Raw genomic sequence first — 22,534 nt, forward strand, 5'->3', positions numbered from 1 at the left:
AAAAAAAAAAAAAAAAAAAAGGACAGTATTAGGCCGTCTTACAGAAAGGGCCTTGCCAAGTGGAGGGGATCTGAGAGCACAGTGGGGTAGGCAAGCCCAGACTGGACTGGGACAGGCTTGGGTAACAGACATGTGTGAAAGGAAAAGCTGGAATTTCATAGGCAGGCACCACTTGGCCTCCTTCCCTGCTGGCAGGGCCCAGCTGGCTCTAGAACCCCTGGCAGCAGGAATGTTATTGCTATGATGGGGGGCTGTGGGTGAAATGTACAACGTGTCTTGGGGACAGAGTAGGGGCATTTTTACATGTTAAATATGGACACACATGGAGACACACACACACACACACACACACGAACACAAAGGGGCCCTTGGCAAGATGCTCAGAAACTGCCAGTCGTCCCTTTCAGCACAGGGGCTCAGGGAGAAGCCACCACATACCCCGAAATTGAACAGCAGAGCTGGGGTCACAACAGCCGCCTTCCGCCCCGAGCGGGCTCACCAGGCCACAGGGCCCGCTCCAGAGCAGGGCGGCTGCGCAGACCACGGAGGCAGAGCGGAGCGGGGGACCCACGAGGTCTCACCGCGCCCTGGCACACGTGTCCATGGCAGTGGACATCCTGGTGGCCGCGCCTCCCGACCTAGGCGCCCCCTTTCCTACTCATGAGCTCACGGGGTGCCCGCTTGAGGAGGAGAACATTGAAATGGCACAGGACAAATTGGGGGAGAAAAACTTGGGGTAGCTTCCTGCTGCCAGGGCCAGGGCCCCCCGATGACTTGGATCCTCTCCTTCTGCTTGGTTGCCACCAGAGTCAAGGCGCTCACTCCTGCTCATGGGTGACCATCTCCGAAGGCTGAAGACCACCCATGAATGAATGAAGCTGTCTCCGTAACCCGCACCCTGGCCCCTCATTCCTAGCCCAGCCCCCACCACCCTCCACTCTCTCTTGCCACAACAGCCCCGCCCAGTAGACAGTGGCAATGGGACTCTCTCAGCTATCTCTAACCCACCCTCAGGCCCCAAGTCTTGGGTGCCCTGTCCGTCAATGATGCCTCTGAGCACAATCTTGTTGGTTCCTGAGGAAGACAGAGGGAGCACCGAGATCCAATCCCACCTCAACCTGAACTGTTCTGTGGCCTTGGACAAGTCACATTCCTCTCTGGGCTCATTTGCCCACGACTGCCAGGGGAACAAGACTTGGTGTCGAAGGTCCCTCAAGTCCTTGAAGGGGGTACCCACCCAACCACCATCCTCAGCGCAAGCTCGGTCTCAGGCTATCCAGCCTGGGAGCTGCGACAGAGGGGTCTGGACCCGGTGGCCCCCACCAACAGGTGTCTCAGAAATGGGTGGCCAGGGGCAGACTGGCAGGCAGGCCTCTTTGGAAAGGCGCTTTGGCAGCTCTGCAGACAGACCTGGGGCAGCCTGGAGGGCAGGCAGGAGCCGATGCATGGAGCAGGCCGAGGCTGGAGAGAGCGCCCTCAGCCCCTTCCCAGTTCCTCCTGCTGAGACACGAGCCCCAGGGGGGAATGCAGGGAGGAGGACGTGGCTGGGGCAGGAGCCAGGACACAGTCACTGTGCTTGCCTTGGACCCCACCCTCGTGGGCGGCCCCAGGCCCCAGGCCCATCCATGCCACAAAAGAGGGAGGGGCCTCGTCCCTCCGAGAGGATCACCGTGGGCAGGCAGAGAGCGGCAAGACCCCTGTCGGGGGCCACCCAGCCCTACAGCCAAGCCAAGAAGCCAGCCTGGCCCGCCGCCTGCTCCCTATAGATTCTCTCCGGGCTGGTATTGGGGTTCGGTAGACGTGAAGTAGTCCTCCAGGAAGGCCTGCAGGTACTCGAAGGTGGGCCTCTCCTCCGGCTCCTTCCGCCAGCACTGGCACATGAGGTCGTGCAAGGACTCGGGACACTCTGGCGGGCAGGGCATCCGGTAGCCCCTCTCCACCTGGTCCAGCACCTCGCGATTCACCATCCCTGCGAGCAGACGGAGGGGTGAGGAGACTGGCTCCAGCGAGGAAAGGGGGTGGGGGAAGCTGACGGGGACGGCACAGGGGGCATCCCGGAACAGTGCCGGCAGGTGAGCTTCCTCCCTGGGCTGGGAGCCCAGGCCACAGCAGACTCCAAGGTCAGATGTTCAATCCGTTTGTTGTAAGATGGGGACACTGAAGCCCGGGAAGGGGTGTGTCTTCCCAAGATCACCAGGACAGTGGGGTACAGGGAGTAAAGGTGGACCGCAGGGAATCCCCTTACCAGGGTAGGGCACCCGCCCCTTTGTGGTGAGCTCCGTCAGCAGGATCCCAAAGGACCACACATCTGACTTGATGGTGAACCGGCCGTAGAGGGCAGCTTCCGGAGCTGTCCACTTGATGGGGAACTTGGCGCCTACAGGGAAGAAAGGCAGAGGGATGCTCAGCAGGATGTCAGGGCTGCCAGGCACCACTCTCATCCCCACGTGAGTCGGAGAAGAGGCCACACGGCAGCCCGGACCCTGCCCACCTTGCCGGGCTGTGTACTCATTGTCTTCGATGAGTCGGGCCAGCCCAAAGTCAGCCACTTTGCACACCAAGTTCTCGCCGACCAGGATGTTGGCTGCTCGGAGGTCCCGGTGGACGTAGTTCATCCGCTCCACGTATGCCATGCCGGAGGCGATCTGTAGGCAGAGCCCAGACACCAGGCTCATCAGCCCCCCGCGATCTTCCCAGGTCATGGTCGTGTGCCCGGGCGTGTGCTACTCCGGGGGTGGGAAGCCAGCCCAACACCCTGACGTCCCCACTCCTGCAGGCCAGTGAAGTCAGTGTACAGTAAGTACCCCCCGGCATAAAAAGTAGGGCCAGGCTGAGCTGGAGGAGGGAGCAAAAGGCAAGGGAGAGGTACAAGGCCAGATACAGCCAGGGGAATGGGGTACCCTGCCCCAAAAAAGAGGCCCTGGGTGGTCCACAGACACAGCTAAGTATGAGGTCCTGTCTGCTGCCCCAGCCCCAAGGCCCCGTTTTCTCAGCCAGCAAATGGAAGAACAGCCATCCATCCACCCCACTCCCTTGCTTGTGACAGGGTTAAGTTTAAAAACATGCATTTGTGAGTGACCAAATGGCCTTCGCAGAGAAGAAAACCGAGGCCTGAAGTCCCATAGCAAGTCAGTTACTTTTGCTACCCAGATCAGGACTCTTCCCTGTGCCCAAAACTACCACTTAAGAGTGTGTGTAAGGGTTCCAACAATACATGTGGCAAGATCAGAGACGGGGGGGGGGGCAGCCAAGGCAGAGGGAGGGGACACGCAAAAGAGCCCAAACCGGCTGAGCCAAGTGGGCCGGAACTTGAGGGCCGCAGTGGGTGGGGATGGGAGGGGCGACTCACCTGAGCAGCCATGTCCACCAGCTGAGGCAGCCGCAAGTACTTGCCCGTCTCCCCCTTGAGAAAATCCAGCAAACTCCCTGGGCAGAAAGAAAGCAGGTCTAACCTCAACCCTGTGTTCCCTGGGCCAGGGAACGGTCATTCCTAGTAGCTCACGTCCTCCTGGGCCAGCTGGCCTTGCTTTGGCCAGCACAGAGATTTCATATAAACCCATCTCTGAATAGAGTCTCTCTCAGCACTTGGTCACTCAAAAAGCAAGACCAAAAGTCTACCTCTGGGAGCATAAACTGGTGCAGCCATACAACGGTTATCACTCAGCAGTGAAAAGGTAAAATAAAAAAGGAGCAAGCTATTGACACACACAATAAAGAAGAACCTCAGACAGCAAAGATGGTATGCGCGAAGTTCTAGAATAAATAAATCCATGATACAGAAAATACATCGTGGGCCACCTGGACTTAGGGCTAGAGAGAACTGTCTACAAAAGGAGATTTCTAGGGTAATGGAGATGCTTAAAATTCTATTGTGTTAATGGAGTCACAGAGTAGCCACTTGTTAAAATCATTAACTGGATTTTTAAAACAGGTGTATTTTTTCACATGTAAGTTATTCCTCCAAAAGTGGAATTTCAGAAAATAAATAATTTTAAAACCACGTAAGGTCAAGACAGGAACTTGACCTAGATGTGACTCCACTTGTAAGGTTTGAGGGATTTTCTTTTAGCCCCCAAATGGTAACTAACTTTAGAAACCAGCAAACTGGGGGAGATGAGATTCATTGTGAAAAATCACAAAAATGAAAAAAGATCCAGTTACCCCCTTGCCAGGTGTCTATCCAAAGACTACAAAAACACTAATTTGAAGAAGTAGATTAACCCATAATTTAATAATGTAGCATTATTCCCAGCAATGAAGAGTTAGAAACAACCGAAGGCCCATGACAGGTGTGTGAATAAAGAGGATAAAGATGGGGCATAGATACATAGTGGAATACTACTCAGCTAAGAAAAAGAACAGCTGGAATCTTGCCACTGGCAAAACATGGATGGACCTGGAGAATACTATGCCAAGTGATAAAAGTCAGGTGGACAATAACTCAGATGATGAATCCTCTACTCCTCCTCATGTAGAAGATGAATGAACAAAACACAAAACAAGCTCTTTAAGAATGAAATAGTGGTTCCCAGAAGAGAGGGGCAGGACATCGGGTAATAGGGGTCAACTGTATAGTGCCAGAGGGAACTAAGCTTTTGGTGGCAAGAATGGTGCTGTATAGAGCGATGCTCACAGATGGCTGTAAACTCGAAACCTTCAACATGTTATAAACCAATGTCACGTCAATTAAAAAGAATTTTTTTTAAAGTTCCACTGACATGAGAAATTAATCCAAGTCCATTTCACCATTAGAGATGAACATTCTAGACCTGGGGGGAGAGAGCCGTGTCCCATCTGCTGCGTGGGCACCCGATTTGCAGGGCGCCCAGGGTGGGGGGGAGGGGGGCTACCGCATCTCTGTGCTGCTCACTCAGGCTCACCCTTGCTCATGTACTCCGTGACGATGTAGATGGGCTCCTCTGACACCACCGCGTACAGCTGCACCAGCTTCTCATGCCTCAGTTTCTTCATGACCTGGGCCTCCTGCAGGAAGGCCTCTGGAGACATTGTGCCCGGCTTCAGGGTTTTGATGGCCACCCTGGTGGTGCCGTTCCAGGTCCCTGTGTAGGGGAGGGGGCACAGGCTGCCTCAGCGGAGACCCCACAGGGACCCAGATCTGTCCAGCTGGGTACCAATTTCAGCTCTGGCCTCCCTAGCCATGTGACAAGCCCAGCCTAGGTCCAGGACCTTTCTGACCTGCAGGGTTCCCTTCTATAAAATCGGCACAAAACTCATGGGGCTGTTACAGGGATTAAATGCGTCTTTGGTGCATGGTGCAGAAACAGCAGCTGTCATTAGAACTTTGTTACTGGGAATATCCCCTAAAGCAGGCTGAGGCGGAGCTGACCCCAGATCAAGGCCACCAGAGTACAGAATCACACTCTGCAAAAACTAAGGTGTCAAACTAAGTACAAAGGCTCGGGGGTCACACTGGCTGCACCAGGATGCCCACTTCTGCCTCCTGCCAGCAGGGAGACATGAGTGAGTCAGCTGCCTCTATGAGTCTGGGCTTCCTCGTCTGGCAAATGGGGATACTATAGCATCTGCAGCCACTGGGCCCTACCTCTATACGGGCTCAGTAGTAAACAACAGCTGCAGCTGTCATTTAACCATGATCTGTTTTGTAAGTGGCCAGGCTGTGGGGAGAGCTGTGTTCTAGATCAGTGGGTGTACCCTGAGTTTTTGTCCCAGCGGGGCCCGCAGCCCCTTTGATGGGCTCCTTCCAGTCTCTGAGCTTCCACCTGCGTGCTGGGCCTCAGCCCCACCTCTTAGCCCCGGGCCACCTGGGGATCCCTACCTGGCACTTCACGGGTCCACCTGGAGGGTCCAGGGAGGAAGAGGGCCCCTCTCCCATGGCACGCCAAGCCAGGAATGAACTTCGCTTCCACCAAAACAGCCTTAGCCCAGTGTCATGCGTTTTGAGTCTGCGCTTGGCCGCCAGGTCCCCACTCCGCTCCCCAGCTCCAAGCCTACCTACGCTGCCCTTCTGCTGCCCTGACCTGGCCTGACGGCCAGCTCCAGGCTGTCCCTGCAGTCCTGATTGTTCTCCCCTCTCACCTCTTCCTCTAGGGAGGAGAGTGAGGTCAGCGACACAGTAAATGCTGAGGCTCAGACAAACCATCTTGACAACAGAATGGCCTCTGGGGACGCCACCGACCTCCAAGCCAGCCCAGCCCACCTGACATCCAGGACCCTGCAGGAGGGTCTGGGCTTCACTGGGGCAGCATGGGGTTTGTTGGCAAGGGTAGTTTCGCCATTTCCCCCCAGTCAGACAGAAGATCGCTAACTGGCCAAGGACATGCCGGACCCTGTACTTCCCAGCAGCCCCTCCTAAGGCTGCAGCTCCTCTCAAACCCACCACTCCCAGATGGGGGCTTTCCCGGCGGGGAGGATGCTGGCTCATTGTGAGGCCACCTGACCCAGGTCGCACAGGTCATTGGGGAGTTGCATGCCCAGCCCAACAGCTCTTTGCAGAAAGGTGCCATGGTCTGTGGGAGAAGGGGAGACCCCAACTCCACGCCAGCTACCCCTGGGGGAGGTCCACATTGAAACACAGCCCACTGTTCAGTAAAAGCAACTGAGACTCATGGAGGTGAAGGGAAGGGGCACGGGTCCCCAAGTTGCCTCGCAGGATGGACACCCGCCTGGCTCACAGGTGGGACACCAAAGTCCCCCTGAGGGCGTGTGGTCACTCTGGGGGGGCAGGGGCAAGGTCTTACCCATCCACACCTCTCCAAAGCAGCCCTGGCCCAGCTTGACCTCCAGCCGCAGCGACTCCCGGGGGATCTCCCAGGCATCCTTGGCCAGGCCCTGAGTCTGAGGCTTGGACGTGGGGCACACAGTGGTGAGGCGGTGGCACAGGCCATCGGCGTGTTCTGGAGAGGCAGGGGCTGGTGTCAGTCTGGCCGTCCGCCCTAGGACCATCCAGTCCCACCGTGTAGACCCACATGTGGTTGACATACAGGATTCAGGGGACACAGAAGGCCCCCCCAGGCCGGGTGTCTACATTCTTCACCCACACAGGCCTGTGATGCCTCATGCGTCTATCCACCAAAGCACTCATTCATTGGTCAGACTGGAAGGTGGGGGGAAGGGTCAGAGGCAGGTGCCAGGCACCCAGCAGGGGACAAATCCAGCGCAATCCAGCCCTAGAACCCTCACAGTCCAGGAGGGACCCCCAACTCCCCTCACCACCTCCCAGGATCATGCGAGTGATGGAAGAGAGCTGTGTGCACAGCAGGTGAGCTGGACAGAAAGGCTTCCTGGAGCAAGAACCTGGGCTTGGGTCTGCAGGAGGAAGAGGGGCTCACTAGGGAACAGCGCTCCGGGCAGGGGGTGTAGCCTGGACAAGGGTTGTGAGAGAGGAACAGAGCTGCTGGGTTGGAAGGGGGCTGGGGTGGGGTGCTGTAAGAGAAGTCAGTGGAAGCCAGCAGGGCTTAGACCACCCAGGTCAAGGAGGCCACCTAGTAACCCCTGGCAAGTAACCCCTGAAGGGCTTGATCTGGGGAAACAGGGTTCAGAATGAACCCGACAGTGATGGCCACAGGGATAGAGCATGGTGGCCAGGACTGAGTGGAGAGAGACCTAGGGAAGGGCCCAGCTGACAGCGGGGCTGCTCAGGACAGGCCACACCTGCACACAGGCCACAGCCCCCAGGCCGCATGGGCGTCACGAGACCAGACGCAGGTTGCACTGGCCGTGGCCTTCAGTGCTTATGGCCGGGTACCCTGGCCAGCTGCTCCCCTGCTGTTCTCCCCTCCCCTGAGATGATGAAGCTGCCTCTCCTCCTCTCCCAGTAACCGGTTCAGACGGGTCCTAGGGCTGCAGGGATAGATGACACCCGCCTAAGCCCCTCTCTTCCCCTCAAGCCTCCTGGCAGCCCCCTCCTCACCAGGCAGTGGCAGAGGAAGAGAAAGGAGGTGGGGGGGGGTTGGAAGAAGGCACCAGGAGAAAAGGAGGGGGAGGGGGAAGCGGGGGAGAGGGCAAAGGAAGAAGGGAAGCAGCCAGAGGGAAGGGGGAGTGCACTCCCCGGGACAGGGCACAGCATGGCACTGCAGCCTGCTGGCCCCTGGCGGGGGCGGGGGGCTGCACCCCCGGACTCACTGGAGTAGTAGGCCACCAGCTGCTGCAGACTGTTGAACTGGGTGCGGGAGGTGATGTAGAAGCCGCCGCTGTCGAGTTTGCGGATCTTGTAGTGCTTCACGTTGAGGCCCTTGGCGTTGTCGAAGTCGGACACCGAGAGGCAGTAGGCGCCTAGGCCAGGCCAGACGCCGCCGTCACTGTGCTGCACCGCCCCGAGGGCCCTCCCCAGGGCCTCCCAACACAGGCGGGAAGGAAGGACAGGGCTGCTGCCCCCGGCCGAAGCAGAGCCGGTCGGGCCCACTGGTCTCGGGACCCCGCAGGACCCTGCACCAAGGTGGGGCGCAGCAGAAGAGCATGACCTTGGCCAGACTTGCAAAGTGCAGGTGTCTGCCCCAACTGAGTGACCTGCAAACGTCGCTTGCTCCCTCTGGGCCTCAGTGTCCTGCCTTGCCTGTGGGGATACTCTCAGGGCTGCTGGGAAGTCTCAGCGAGACCCAAAATAAGGGCAGCTGTTGCAGTGGGTGCTCAGGAAGTGTTTGCTGTGAGCTGTGAATGGCCTAACTGCTGCCCCTCTCCAGGTGTGCCCAGCCGTGCGCTGTCGGTGGGCCGCCCCTGGGAAGACCACCAGGCTCAGGATGTCCGAGGCTGCAGCCAGACAGGTTGGGCGTGGCCAGGAGGCTGCCGAGGCTGAGCTGGGCCACCGGGTGTCGCCCCTCCCCGCTTCCCTTCAGCCTAGAAAAACCTTTGGCTGGAAGCTTCCTCCTGGCCAGGAGGCCTGGCTAGGAGCCTCTGTGAGCTGGGACGGCATCTGGGAACAGGCTGAGCGCCAGAGGTAGGGGTAGAGGCTCCCAGGGTCTGAGAACATTCTCTGCCTCCCTGTGGGGCAATTCCAGCACAGGGATCATGCTGGAAGGCCAGCCCTCCTCCACTCTGGTCATGCTCTCTGGTGTAGCGAAGAGCTGAGGCGCCAGGAGGGGAACCAACTGGCCTGGCATCACTCACCCAGCAAGTCAAGCGCACAGCGGGGCTCCAACCCAAAGCCTGCACTGGCCCACCACGTGTCAGCAGAGCCACAGGTCTGAGCCCCAAGCGAAACCTGAGCTACACATGCACACACACAGGCGTGTCTGTGCCCCACGGCTACACGCTCACACGGGTACACGCCCCCAGGCCCGCAACAACGCACTCCCATGCAGCAACACAGACAATCCCACACGTACACACGCCTGGGCCCACACGTGTGTGCACATGCTGTGTATAAATGCACACGTCTGCCACGGATGCTCTGCTTCCCCGTCTCCTGCTGAGCCCCAGGCCCACAGGAAGGGGCCAGCTCTGTTGCCATGGTGATGGGGCCTGCAACCACTTTCAGAGGGCTCCAGAGAAGCAGGGGGGGAGGGGACAGCAGCACTAATGGGAGAAGGGCCAAGCCAGGCTCCAGCACCCAGCCCGGACTTAGAGGCCCCTGGAGAAGGGGAAGGAGAGGGGCCCACTGCTCAACACCTGCCTGGGGAACAAACCGACCCTCAGACCACCTAACGAGCTGTGTCCACTCCCCATTTGAGGAAACTGAGGCCAGAGAGGCCAAGCGTCATCTTGGGCTGCGCCTCTAGCCACCCCACATCATCCAGCATCCCGAAATGTACCCTGACCCTCCCATTCCATCTACTGGCAAGCTCCTCCCACCTCAGCCCCTATACCAAACTCCTATTCATTCTGCAACACCCAGCTCAGGCAACCCACACTGGCCAGCAGGGGTGCGTGTACCTTTCGTGGTCTCGCTTTCTCGAACGAGGAAGGTCCCTCTTGGATTCTCGGCATTGAGCAGTAACCGCTCTGACTCCCGCCTGGTGATCTTGCCAAAGTACCACCTGGGGCAGGAGGAAGAGGAGAGTCGGGAGGCTCCCCCCACCGCAACCCCTCTCCCTGGCCCAGGCAGCCAGAACTCCCCCACTTCAACCCAGGACATCAGCAGGAAACTGGCACGGATACTCACTCCTCAGCCTGGATGGAGTCTGAAGGTGCCACGTAGTTGCTGGGGATGTAGCCCGTCTGGCCTGTGCTGAGCGAGTGGGCCAGCCACCAGTCTCCCTCTCTGAGCAGGGGGCAGGGAGCAAAGGAGAAGGCAGCCATCAGTACTGGGCCCTGGGTGCCTGCTGTCCTCACAGGTGCAATGCTGCCCCCCCACCCCCCAGGCCAAGGGAGGTCCAGGGCGCAGGGACACCAGCTTGGGTTCTCGCAGCCTGCTAGGCCCAGCTGGCCTGAAACCGCTCCCCTCCCTGGCCCAGATGCCTCTTAGCCAAAGCTTATGCAGACAGGCTTTGTCCAGGACTGTGGGAGGGCTGACCCTGGCCAGCCTGAGGCCCCACTTCACAGGGGCACTGTCATGGGACAGGATCCGCTTCCTCCAGGTAAACTAAATCATCTCAAGATGCAGAGAGCTGCCTTGGGAGGGAGCACGTGTCTCTGGGGAGCAAGCAAGTTGTAACAGGCGAGAAGATCCCTGCCTGGCATGAATGGCAAATCCCCACCTTCAAAGCCACCCAAGCCCTGAGATTCCAAAGTGCAATCCTAGGAGCTAGTGAGAAGACCAGAGAGGAGGCGGCTGGGGGTGGTGGTGGGGCTTGATGACAATCCAAACACCAACCCTGCAATCTAGAATGAGGCTCGCATTTGTCACAAGTTACAGGTCACACCTAGAGGGCTCCTCAGCTGAAATCTGCAGGTCTCCTGCGGCTTGCCCACCTAGAGGGGAAACTGAGGCCAGAGGGGGCCGCAACTTGCCCAAAGTCACACACAGTCATGTCAAAGGGGTCTGAGGTTAAAGAGCCCCAATGCCCAGGGTATTTCTACACTAAGTGCCCCTGAGGAGGAGAAGGAGGAGGAGGAAGAGGAGCAGGAGGAGAAGGAGAGGGCCAGGGAGGAGTCCCCTGCATGGTCTGGTCAGGTCCCCTGGGCCAGGGGGAGTGGGGAAGGGGTGGAAGTACCTTTGCAGCCATCTGAATGTGAACCAGGTCTGGCTGGAGCGGGGGTCCAGAGACACAGAGGAGGGAGGAGAAAGCGAGAGCCCAACGGGAAAGAAGAGGCAGAGATGGGGGTGGTGAGAGTGGCAGGAAGAGTGGCGGGGAGAGCAGGAGAGCCAGGCGGTGCTGGGGACAGTGCGGGCGATGGGGGACCAGGCGGGGCAGCCACAGAGCAACCAAAGGGAGAAGGAGAGGGTCTGTGGGGGTGAAGGGAGGCCACTGGGAAGGGCTGCCTGGGAACTAGGGCCCAGTTCCTACCCCTTCCTGCAATGCAGATGGGAAGATTTAAGCCAGAGAAGCAAAGGCCTCTGCTCAAGGTCACACACCAGGCTCCTGCCCCCAGAGAAGAAGGAACGCTCCCCTACTCGTGCAAGGTGCGCTGACTGGCTGAGCTGCTCAACTCCAGGCTGCCTTGGGGCCTCTGGGCAGGATGGGCCCCTCCCCATCGCCAGGGTCCAGAGAGAGAAAGGCCCTTGCTCACAGTCACACAGCCTGGAACCGGACCAGAAGCCCTGGCTCCCAGTCTCCTGAGCAGCCCCTGACCCGTATTCTTCAGCCCATTTTAAAGATGGAGAATTGAGTCTGGGAGCAGCAGGGCTGGGGTTGCCCCCTGAGGACCTGTCAGAATGGAGGCAAGCATCCAAACGCGAGACTCAGCTGCTGGGCCAGGCCGGAGTGAAACAAAAGGGCTGCATGGCTGACGTAGCTGTCCGAGGCTGCAAGCGCACTTGAGCAGGGCACAAGCTCACATGGAGGTTTCTGCAGGATGTGGGGCGGGGGGTGGGCACGGAGCAGGGGCACAAGGCCCACGTCCAAGAGGAAAGAAGCTCTTGGATGCCCAGGGCTTCCGTCCACCTCCTAGGGGTGTCTACCCTGTTTGTCCCCCCTTTAGCCTCAAGGTCACCCTGTAAGGAAGGAAGACAGGTCTCAGCTCCCAGATGAGGGAGCCATGGCTCAGAGATGTTGAGGGACTAGCCCAAGGACACACAGCTCTCAGGCTAGAATAGCCCAGCACTTTCTCTGTAGAGCTGGAGAAACTGAGGCACAGAACAGGGCAGAGATGTGCTCAAAGCTATTAAGCAAGGACTCAAGTCACAGGGAGCAAGTGACATTATTCAGTACAAAGCCTTCATATCACCAGTGGGGAAAATCCACACAGAGAGGGGCCGTGCTTTACCCAAGTCACACAGCGAGTCAGTGCAGAGCGAATGCCTGCATCCAGACACAGCAGGCTCTTCTGGACCCATGCAGGCTCTCCTGGCCGTTTAGAGACTCAGAGACCCTTGAGGAGCCATCTAGGTAGGATAAGAAACAGGAGGAGGCAGCAGGCTGGGGACAGGAGACCGGCCTTACCAGAACTGGGCAGAGGTCTGGGGCAGAGGCCACAAAACGAGACAGATTGACAAAGACAGTCTGCAAGCAGAATGGCCTCGGGGGAGCACCCACCCAGAGGGGAAGGCCAGAAAGAAGCATGTGCCCAGAGGCCAGCTGAGCAGGGCCAGCAACAAGGGTGCTCAATGCTGCCCACATTTCTCAGACTTGCCACAGCGTCCAGCTTCCCACTTTAGCCCAGACGTGAGTGTGGGAATTTCAGACTTCAGGGTCCAGTTTGGCGCTTATTGTACAAGGGCCAGGATGGAGGTACACTGTGATCGCAGAGTGCCCCAGGTCCCCCTTCAGCCTGGCCACCAGCCTGAGAAGCCCGTGGGTGCTATGCAGACCCTGCTGGGGTCCCGCTGGTCTCTACATCTGCAGGATGGGGATGTTCATTCCCCTCCAAGGGTGTAAAATACCAGCACAGGGCTGGCACAAAGTAGGGGCTCCCCATGGACGAGCTGGACACCTGCTCTATTATCTTGGTTTGGCTAAAAAAAAAATAATTAAACCTGTTCCTCTGCAGTGCCCCTTCCCAATCCAGGATATTTTTATTTATTCTTTTTTAAAGATTTATTTGTTTATGCATACAGAACTGGGGTACAGGCCAGAGGTGCAGGGACAGTGATAAGGTTCACCAGAGACAGAGTGGGGAGCAGAGAAGGCAGATGACGAAGTACACTGCTGAGGGGAGCAGCGGGCGGGCCAGGAGAGGTCTGCCGCCCCCTGCCCCCTGTGGTCACTCCCTGGCCGGGGTGGGGGGGTGGGGGGTGGGGTTTGAAGCTGCTGTGGAGAGCTGCAGAGTGCTGCGCTTTAGCCCACTGTGCCACCAGGCAGGGCCCTCCAGGATGTTGACAAAAAGCAAACCTGCTCAGGCAGTGTCCCCGAAGGCTGTGCTGTGTGACCTTGGGCAAACACCCTGTCCTCTCTAGGCCTCAGTTTCCTCATCTGTAGAAAGGCGATATGCACACACCCTCCCTTGGAGGTGAAGCGTGTGAGTCGGTCAGCATCCAACCAGGGGCAGGTGGGAGAATTACGGTGATGATCACCTGGGCCTCAGGCTACCCACCTGTGGAACGGGCCTAGCAAGCCTGACCTGCCCATGTCAACAGCCTTGGGCGGTTCCAGGTTTGAGCCTCCAGACCACTGGGAGGCTGCCTCTGCCGAGAGCCCGGGACTGCTCCCACCTGGGAGGCCCCACACACGCTCGGAGCAGCCCATGCAGCAGGGACGCCAACCAGAGCCCGCTGCAGAGGTGACAGCAGCCGCAATCCATCAGGTTGAGCAAATTCACTGTGCAGGGCAGCTTCCCGGGGCCTGGGCCTTATCTGATGGGCAGGAGGAGGAGATGGACCCGCACCCATTCCCTGCCTTATCGCTCCCCCTCGTATGGCCAGAGGAGAAAGCAGTGCACAGGGAGTCCCAGGGCTGCGGATCTGCGTCCTCCCTGCTATTCCAGCTGTGTGACCTCAGGCACCTGACCTCACCTCTCTGAGCCTCGGGATCCTCCTTTTGGGCACTGTTCTTCATGCTGACCATGCTGGCATGTGGCCAGGGGAATGGCACTTTGGCCACCTTTATCTAGCTCACTGGGCTGCTGGGACTGGCCATGGAAACACTCTGGGCTTGCAGCTAAGTGGGGCAGATGGGCACAGCTCAGACGGACACTTTACAGGCCCAAGGCCTGGACACATGGTCACTGCAGAGTGCGGGCAGGATGAGGCCGGGGCAGGTTGTGAGCAGGAGGAAGGTGTCCTGTGCCCTGTGCTGGGAGTAGCCCTGGAGAGCCCAGAGCAGGGGCAGAGGTCAGCTGAAACACTGTGTCTTGGCCATGCCTGCTAGAGGGCTCCCCCAAAAGCTGCTGGGATCCGGATGGAGAAAGCGGCCACCTTCCAGCAGACCCAGAGGAGCCCCTGACTCGTGGGATTCATGCCCCACGGTGGGGGGCTCAGGAGCCAGACTTCAGACCCCAGTGGGCTTCCTCAGACCACGGTCACACAAACCCAGGGTCGGAGGACCTGGGCCATTTGGCAGGACTGGGGGAGCAAGGTGGCAGGACTGGGGAGCAAGGTGGCAGGACTGGGGAGCAAGGTGGCAGGATGGGGGGAGCAAGGTGGAGGACGGGGGGAGCAAAGTGGCAGGATTCGGGGAGCAAGGTGTCAGCACAGGGGAGCAAGGTGGCAGGATGGGGGGAGCAAGGTGGCAGGACTGGGGGAGCATGGTGGCAGGACGGGGGGATCCAGGTGGCAGGCCTACTTTCATGAAGACCCCAACCCAGCCAGCCTTGGCCAAATCCCTAGACATGGCCTCATCCATAAGTTCCCCATCTTCCCTGACACCCAGTCAGCCGTAGGCTAGCCCCAAGTCACCCAGGGTAGGGGCTCGTGGGGATGGAGGCCAGAACAGTGACAAAGCATGACCCAGCAACAGTGGAGGACATGCGGGTTACTTCCTGGTGAAATTTGCGGCCTGGGAACCTCAAATTGAGCTGATTCGTTTTTCACTAAGCCCCAAGCTCACTACCCCTCCTCTTCCTCTAATGCTGCCCCCTCGCCCCACAGCTGTCCACCACCCCACTGCAGACAACTACCTCAGGTGACAGGGCAGCTGAGCACTGCCCCCCACCCTCCAATCAGAGAGCCTCACTGTCCACCCCAGGGCTTCCCAGAGCCAGCCCATCTCTCCCATCTCTCCCGGCCCTCCTGGCAGCCCCAGGCCAGGCCAAACAGGCCCCAGTTCACCCTGGAAGGCAGGAGGGAGGGAGGAAGGAAAGAGGCTGAACAAAAGCAAGAAGCGGGGCTCAGTTTTCAGAGCCTTTCTGCACCATCCCTGTGCTCAGGCTGTGATCCCGACCTTTCCCCATAACCATGGGGGAGGTTCCCCGGGCCACCATCCTGCCTCATCCCCCCTGCATGGCCACACCCCCTCCTCCCTCCTGCACCTCCCTCAGCCCTGAGGCCCAGATGGCCTGCCTGCCCCTCCCAGGCCTGCCACCACTAGCTGTGTGACCTTGAACAAATTATCCCACCCCTCTGGGCCTCGGTTTCCTCATCTGTAAAATGGAGCAGGTGAGAATCTCCACTTCTCGGGACTGTGGTGAAACATCAGTTCCACAACACAACTAAAAGTGCTCACGCAGCATGAGCCCTCCCCATGCAGGGCACAGTGTAAGTGGCTACTTCATTCCTGTTCCTTCCTCTTGTTCACCAGCACCAGCAGGGCACCCCCAGGGTGCTATGTGGGGACCTGGAAACGTGGCCTGAGAGCAGCCCTCAAGGAACCCCCGTTTGGGGGAGGCAGACACAGCAGCTGGCACCACAGAGAAGTTCAGGAGCACTGGATGCAGATACGTCAGAGGCAGCTGGCTGAAAGCTGGGGAGGCCTCTCCCGGCGGGAAGAGCAGCCGGAGGAAGGGAGAGAGCCGCTGCCCAGGTTCCAATCCTGGCTCTGCAGCTTGGTGGCTGTGTGACCGTGGGCAAGGGCCTTCACATCTCTGAGCCTCAGTTTCCTCATCTTCCAACTGGAGACAGCCCTTCCCCTAACACTACAGCCCTGGAAGGCCTGCCTCGACAGCAAAGGCGAGGACATGGCCCAGCGCACTGGCCCAGCACTCGGGACCGCTTCTCTCTTTGGCCTCACCGAGAAGGCCGTCCTGAGCTGGATCTTGAGGGGTGAAGAGGAGTTTGCCAGACACACGGGACACAGGGGACTTCAGGCAGAGGCAGCAGCATGCTTGCGGGCAGGGAGCATGAGCATGCTGAGAGAAGGTGGAGATGTCCACCCTCCTTAGCCAGGCCTTTGAGGAAGCTCAGGGATCAACTCCACCCTATGTCCAGAACCCCCTTGATCTTCCACGTCCCTGAAGACACCCCACCCAGCCCCCTCCTAGTCACACCCTCCCTCAAACTGCCCCTCTACAAAGGATTTGCCTTCCACCACCTCCTCCCGTTGACTTCACTGTTGTCTTCAAGGACCTGCTTGAAGCTCCCCATCCCTGTGGTCACCACCAGAGGGGGCCACACAGCCAATGCCAGAGCCCTGGCCCTATGCTCCGACAGCCGTTGGCTGAGCTGGGCCTGGCTCCCAGCAGCATGCTGGCTCCCAGGGGACATGGACGAGGCCTCCTCTACCAGGCCTCACGGGGGCCAGCAACAGACCCGGCATGCAGCTGGCACTCAGTCTGGGCCGATGGCTCAGAAGGGGAGGAGTTCACAGGAAGGTGGATGAGGAGGACGTGTGATGGGAGTGGCAGGGGTGATGGGAGGACCCTCCCAGTCTCAGTCAAACTGTTTGGGGGTGGGAGGGCATAAGCCGGGGAAGCTGATGGGGCCGCAGCCGGGGAGCCAGAGACCGCAGGCAGGGACACAGAAGCACATGCAGCCCAGCCCCAGCCCTGCCCGCCCAGCCCAGCGCCCACAAAGTGTGTACACACCTGACATCCACCTTCCTCCTAATGGCCAGCAAGAGAAGCAGAGAGAGGAAGAAGCTGAGAGAGAGCTGGAAGGAGCAAGCATGGGCCAGGAAGTGGGAGAAGGGTCCCCACAGTTGGGGGTGGGGAGGGGAACACTCTGCCAAGGTCCAGAATCTGGCAGGCTGTGCCCTGTGCCCTGCCCTCTGTGTGGCAGGGATGAGTCTCATCCCCTTACACTGGGAAGCCTCCCACAGCCCCACCTCTGGGTGTACAACCCGAAGCCTGCACCCCCAGCCATAACAGATGTTGCACCAGTGCGCTCTTGGCAGGGAAAGGAGTAGAGAAGAGAGGAGAGGACGGGAAGGACCCGCACCCCACGGCTAGAGCCCCAGCCACCCCTCACTGGCTCACTCCCTCCCATATACTTCCCTCCATAGGTCAGCTGGGCTCACCCCAATGCTGGGTATGTAGATGCCCTCCACACCAGATCCCTAAGATGGGTCCCCAACACTCTGTGGAGTCTGCCCTACAGCCGGAGCTCTGACTTAGCCAGCTGCCCGGCCCCCCAGCCGAGGTCACTGATGAGGGCACCTCTGTGGGGACAGTCTGGCTCCAGGCTCTGCTCTTTTGCAGTCTTGTGTCCTGGACCCAGTCCTGCCCTGACTACATGCTCTTGTGGGAACTGGGGTGCTGTGCTGTGCTGACCAGTTACTGAAGGCAGACCCTGGCCCCGGGGCCCTCCCAGAGCCCAGAGCCCACCCCACATCATTGCGGTGAGCCCAGGCCAGCTCCCCGCCCGCAGTCTGCCGGATGCTCAGCTCTGCCTGCTGCCCTTCCCTGCTGACCCAAACCCGGCCCAGGGACCAGGGTGCCAAAGGGCCTTGGGGAAGGGGGGGGGACTCACGTGTTGTTGACAATCTGGAGCCGCTCCCCTTTCTTGAAGGACAAGTCAGTCTCTGTCCTTGACTCATAGTCATAGAGGGCCACAAAGGTGGTCACGCCACCTGCGGAGAGGGGCGGGGCCGTCAGAACAGCGAGCCAGGTATGCGGGCAGAGGGTACCAGGCCGGCCCGCGGAGAGCACCCACAAACTCCCAGTTGCACTTGGGTGTCTATGAGGTGCCGCGAGTGCCCTGACCACCTGCCCTCAGCCCATCACCTGGGAGCCTGTGCGTGTCGGGGGTGGCGCTCCCAGCCGCGCGTGTCCGTGTGCTGCGGGGTTTGGCTGCATGTGTGTAGCTTCCCCGGGGAGCAGGAGTTGTCTGTGCACGTCGATGTCTTTGTGCACGCTGCACTGGGGATGTGCCTGGGCCTTGGGGGTGCACATCCACGGATCCCTGGGTGTGGAGTGTGTGTGTGTGTGTGTGTGTGTGACCGCACCTCCAGCCCAGCGTGTGTTTGTATCCTGGGTATGAGTTGCTGCTGACTGCGTGTGTGACTGTAGGGATGTGCCTGCTTCCTGTCCTACGTCAGTCTCCTGGACCACATCTGCGGCTCTCCAAGCACTTCTTGCCTGCGGGTGCCATACCCCCAAAGTGCCAGCGGAGGGCGCAGGGGCCCACGTCCTTGTGGGCCTGGCTCTGAAGACCGCTCTCTTCTTGTTCTTAGCCAGCGTCCCAGCCACAGGCTGGCAGCTATCAGTCCTGACCCATTTCTACTTGCTAAACAGAGCAAAGCCTGCACCATGCGGCAAGAGCTTCAGACCTGCCCTGAGCCCCTCAGACCCTGACTTAGAGCTCCCCTCTCTCTGGACCTCATTTCCACACCTACAGTCCTACAGACTGCACAGGACGATACCCTTTTATACGCTGCATCTGATAGGACCCCAAAAGGCAATGGAGCGTGCCCCACACGTTCCAGTTTATAAGCCCTTCTCCACCCTTAGCCTCCAGAAAACCCTCAATAACCTAGACAATTCTTCCCCTTGAGTGAAAGAAAAAGCAACCCCACAGAGGGGGCCTCTCTGTCCCAGGGGGCACAGCTAGCAGAGCAGCCTGGGCCTGGCCAGAATGGCAAGGGCACCCCACATCCACACCCCCAGGCCCACTGACCGGCCAGCGGGCCCGTCCTCTGCGGGGAGGTGACCGTGTCTGAGGAGTTGAAGCCTCCAAAGAGCTTGGGCTCAGCAGCGGCAGGGGAGAAGACCGTGTTGGGGCCACGGTGGCCATCGGTGGAGGCCGGCTTGCTGGGGGTCTGTGAGGTGGGAAAGGCACCCCCGCCACCTCCATGGGCGTTCTCGGCAGGCTCCAGGCTGCGGCGCCGCTGGCTGGCATCCTTGGGCTTGCTCTTGTTGCTGCCCATGGTCCTGCTGGAGGTGAGAGAGGATCTAGGTGAGGGAGATACTTGCGCCCGGGGCCCCTAAGCAGCCGCCACCCCCACCCATTCCATCCCACAGACAGGGAATCAGGCCCAAAGAAGGGTACCAGCCTCCTCATGTGAGTTAGCTGCCTGAAGCTTCAACTAAGGCTTCATGTGCAAAATGGGAGTAACATGGCACCTATAAAGGATTTCCTGGCACAAGGCCAAGCACAGAGTAAACACCCTGCAATCGGCATTGGCCTTCGTAGTGTCTCCCCAGTCACGGTTTCTGTCCCCGGTCAAAGACAGTATATGAGTCATGGCCCTGGCATGTGACACCCTGAACAGGGCTTACAGAGGTGTATTGGGTGAGTACAAGACTGAATGAAATTGTGTAACACCGGGAAGAGACCAAAAGCTACAACAGAGGTGGCAAGGCAGCAGGAGGCTGCCGAAGGCCCTTCTCCAAAAAGGGCGTTTCCAGCCTTTGCACACGCTGCTCCCTGTGCGCGGGAGGCTCTGCCCTGGTCCCTTCACCAGGGCAACTCACACGCCCCTCAGTGGTCAGCCCAAATGTGGCCTCCTGCAGAAGCATTCCAAATCCTCTCTCATTGGTTGAAGTCTCCCTGATTTTTGCGCCTCTCCTTAATAACCGTTTTTGACTGACCAAAATCCAGTTTTGACTTTTTTTTTAATGTCAAGGGATTATATAATTGTCATCAGCCTTTGTCTTATCCACTGCTGCTCCCATGGACTAGCAGTCATGGTGCACAGTAGCTGCTCATAAACAGCTGAATGAATGTGTGACTGTGGGACTATTCAAGAGTCAGGCGACTTCTAAGCCAGACACCTGGGAGGTGTAGACAGTGGGAAACACAGAGAAGACCGAGTCCAAGCTGTCTACTGAGGCCTCGCCCCTCTTTTGACTCCCTTTTCCCTGTCCTCAGGTCCTGGCGGGCCCCAGCTCCCACCAAGTCTGTCCAGGGTCTCCCCACCATCATGGCCGCCCCTCTCGCATCAGCATCTCACCTGGGGGGAGGTGGGCGCTGTCCCAGAGGACCTGGGAAGCAGCCTGGGGTCTCAGCACGAACACCAGCGCCGTCGAGGGTTTTGGACTAGAGGCCCTGCTCCACCTCACCCTGCTGTGTGACACCAGGCAAGTCACTTCCTCTCTCTGGGCCTCAGCATCTTCACCTGCAAAGCAGGGACAAAGCAGACTCCTCAGGCTGCTGTGAAAACATGATTAGAAAGAGAGCGCACAGTGGCTCTGGCGCCGGCAGGCCAAAGGCTAAGCTCTTCTCAGACGTAAAATATCCTTCAACTCTCCCAAAGTCCAAGTGAGGCCAGTTAAGGGTGGGCTCCCCACCCAAATTCAGGGCCTGGTTTGGCCCCCCAACCAACTCTGTGACCTCAGGCAGGTGACTTCACTTCTCTGCCTTCTCTTTGGGATGACGGGCACGATCGGGAGAGGCAGGTAACTGACGTGTCAGGGCTTGCTGAGCCTGGGTGAAGTTGGACAGACTAGGGACACTAGTTCCAGTTATGCTCCAAGGGGTGCTGAAGGCCCTAGAATCAATCCAGAATTCCCTCTGGAGTCTGAGGATGGGGAAGAATCCCCTAAACTTGCCTGCCCTGAGCCAAGTCTGTTCTCCAACGCCCCTCCCTGTGCGAACCTCAGCCGGCCCCTGCTCCCTCTGGGCCTCAGGTTGCCCAGCGGCAAATGTGGGGGTGGCCCTGTGCTCTCACCCGGCCTGTTCAGAGAGGGACTGCGAGGCCTTGGGGAGATCTGCGTAGTGGTCGAGGGTGCACTGGGGCCTCCTGAGGGCAGGGCAGCAGGCCTGGGACAGGAAGGCCAATCTCTCATCGGGTCGGTGTCCCAATGGACCTGCCGACCTGCTTCCCCACAGGCCCAAGCTCGATGGAAGCTCAGCCTCGGCCACTGCACCCCCACAGCATCGCCCCCCCGACCTTGATACTGCATCATAGCACTGGTTTTCTTTTTTTTAAGATTTATTTACTGGGCCCCCTCTGATGGCGCAACGAGTAAGGACTCAGCACTGCAAGCTGGCCACAGCCGCTTTAGTACGAGTTCGATCCCCACCATGGAGGTGACTCACATGGCACCACATACCTCTCCTGACCTGCCCGCTGCTCCCCTCAGCAGTGTACTTTGTCAGTCAGCCTGTTCTGCTCCCCACTCTGTCTCTGGTGGAGCCTCTCACCCCCTACACCTGTACCCCAGTTCAGTATGTATAAATATTTATATACATAAATATATAAATATTATATAGAAATATATAGATTTATTTATAAATAAATAAATATTTAACTGGGGTACAGGCCAGCGGTGCAGGGGGTGAGAGGCTTCACCACAGACAGAGTGGGGAGCAGAACAGGCAGACCTACTGAAATACGCTGCTGAGGGGAGCAGCGGGCGGGTCAGGAGAGGTCTGCCACACCGTGTGGGTCAGCTCCTTGGCTGGGGATGGAACTCATGCTGCAGTGACTGTGATAGCTCCATAGCATTGCGCTTTAACTCGTTGGGACACCAGAGCGGGCCCTGATTTTCATTTTTAAATGAAGAACTTTCTAAAAATGAGCTAAATGTTGAAGAGTAAGACCCCAGTCACTGGAGGTAATCAAGAACAGAAGAAGGGGTACTTGGCTAAAGTGCCATAGAGGACCTCCAATACCCTTGCAGCACCAAGAAGTGGCCTCTTTGGAGGGAATGAGGATGAAAACAGAGCCCCTGGCCCTAAGCTCTAACATTAACCAAGAAAAAGCAGAAGCAGACTTTCAGGATTAACGTGGCATGGACTTCCAACTGCAGTGTTTGTTGGCTTGGGCAGGACTTTTTTTCTGTTTTTGTTTCTTTTGGTCTTTATGGTGGATTCTGATTAAACAAATACAAGTGTTTGTAGAGAGGCGGGCAGGTCAAGGGAAGAGCCAGGGTGCAGGATACAGGAGCAGACGGCCTGAGTTCGAATCCTAGTCCTTCCACCCCAGCAGGGGACCCCGCGCCTCAGTTTCCTCCTCTGTCACTTGAGGGTAACAACAGCACCCACCTCATAGGGCTGCTGGGAGAACCAGTGGGGAAGTACAGGGAACGTGCTTAGGACAGTGGGCTCGCTGCTAACGCCACGCTGGAGGGCAGGGAGCTGAGCATCGAGGTGCGTCTCCTCCCAGCAGCCTTCACACACGGGACTATGGGCCCACCTAGTGCCTGTGTAACAGGGGGGTCCCTAGGAAAAGGGGAAGTTCCAGGTTCCCTGCCCCACCCAGGAGCTGAGCAGAGAAAAAGAAGAGAAGAAGAGAAGGAAGCTGGATGGAGAACAAGGAGGAGACCT

At 58.6% G+C, this 22,534-nt stretch overlaps 1 protein-coding gene across 3 annotated transcripts in view; it reads right to left on the reverse strand.

Annotated features, from left to right (window-relative positions):
- Positions 1-6: 6 nt before the first annotated feature.
- SRC (SRC proto-oncogene, non-receptor tyrosine kinase) overlaps positions 7-22,534 on the reverse strand; it is a 30,815-nt gene continuing 8,287 nt past the window's right edge. Inside the window, exons 2-14 of one of the 3 annotated variants that reach the window (XM_012728434.1) lie at positions 20,217-20,381; positions 18,941-19,197; positions 17,795-17,894; positions 16,912-16,929; positions 10,079-10,177; positions 9,850-9,953; positions 8,104-8,253; positions 6,720-6,875; positions 4,881-5,060; positions 3,350-3,426; positions 2,492-2,645; positions 2,246-2,377; positions 7-1,969 (exon numbers count right to left, since the gene is read on the reverse strand). In XM_012728434.1, the coding sequence (XP_012583888.1) occupies positions 1,761-1,969; positions 2,246-2,377; positions 2,492-2,645; positions 3,350-3,426; positions 4,881-5,060; positions 6,720-6,875; positions 8,104-8,253; positions 9,850-9,953; positions 10,079-10,177; positions 16,912-16,929; positions 17,795-17,894; positions 18,941-19,190 (1,629 nt within the window). In that variant the 5' untranslated portion in view covers positions 19,191-19,197; positions 20,217-20,381 and the 3' untranslated portion in view covers positions 7-1,760. Of the gene's footprint in view, positions 1,970-2,245; positions 2,378-2,491; positions 2,646-3,349; positions 3,427-4,880; positions 5,061-6,719; positions 6,876-8,103; positions 8,254-9,849; positions 9,954-10,078; positions 10,178-16,911; positions 16,930-17,794; positions 17,895-18,940; positions 19,198-20,216; positions 20,417-22,534 lie in introns of all 3 variants that reach the window. The other 2 variants (XM_012728435.1, XM_004687205.2) reach the window with 2 other exon arrangements.

The sequence above is a fragment of the Condylura cristata genome, unplaced genomic scaffold, assembly GCF_000260355.1.
Source record: "Condylura cristata isolate star-nosed mole 26May11 unplaced genomic scaffold, ConCri1.0 scaffold00022, whole genome shotgun sequence".
In the NCBI taxonomy this organism is placed as follows: Eukaryota; Metazoa; Chordata; class Mammalia; order Eulipotyphla; family Talpidae; genus Condylura; species Condylura cristata.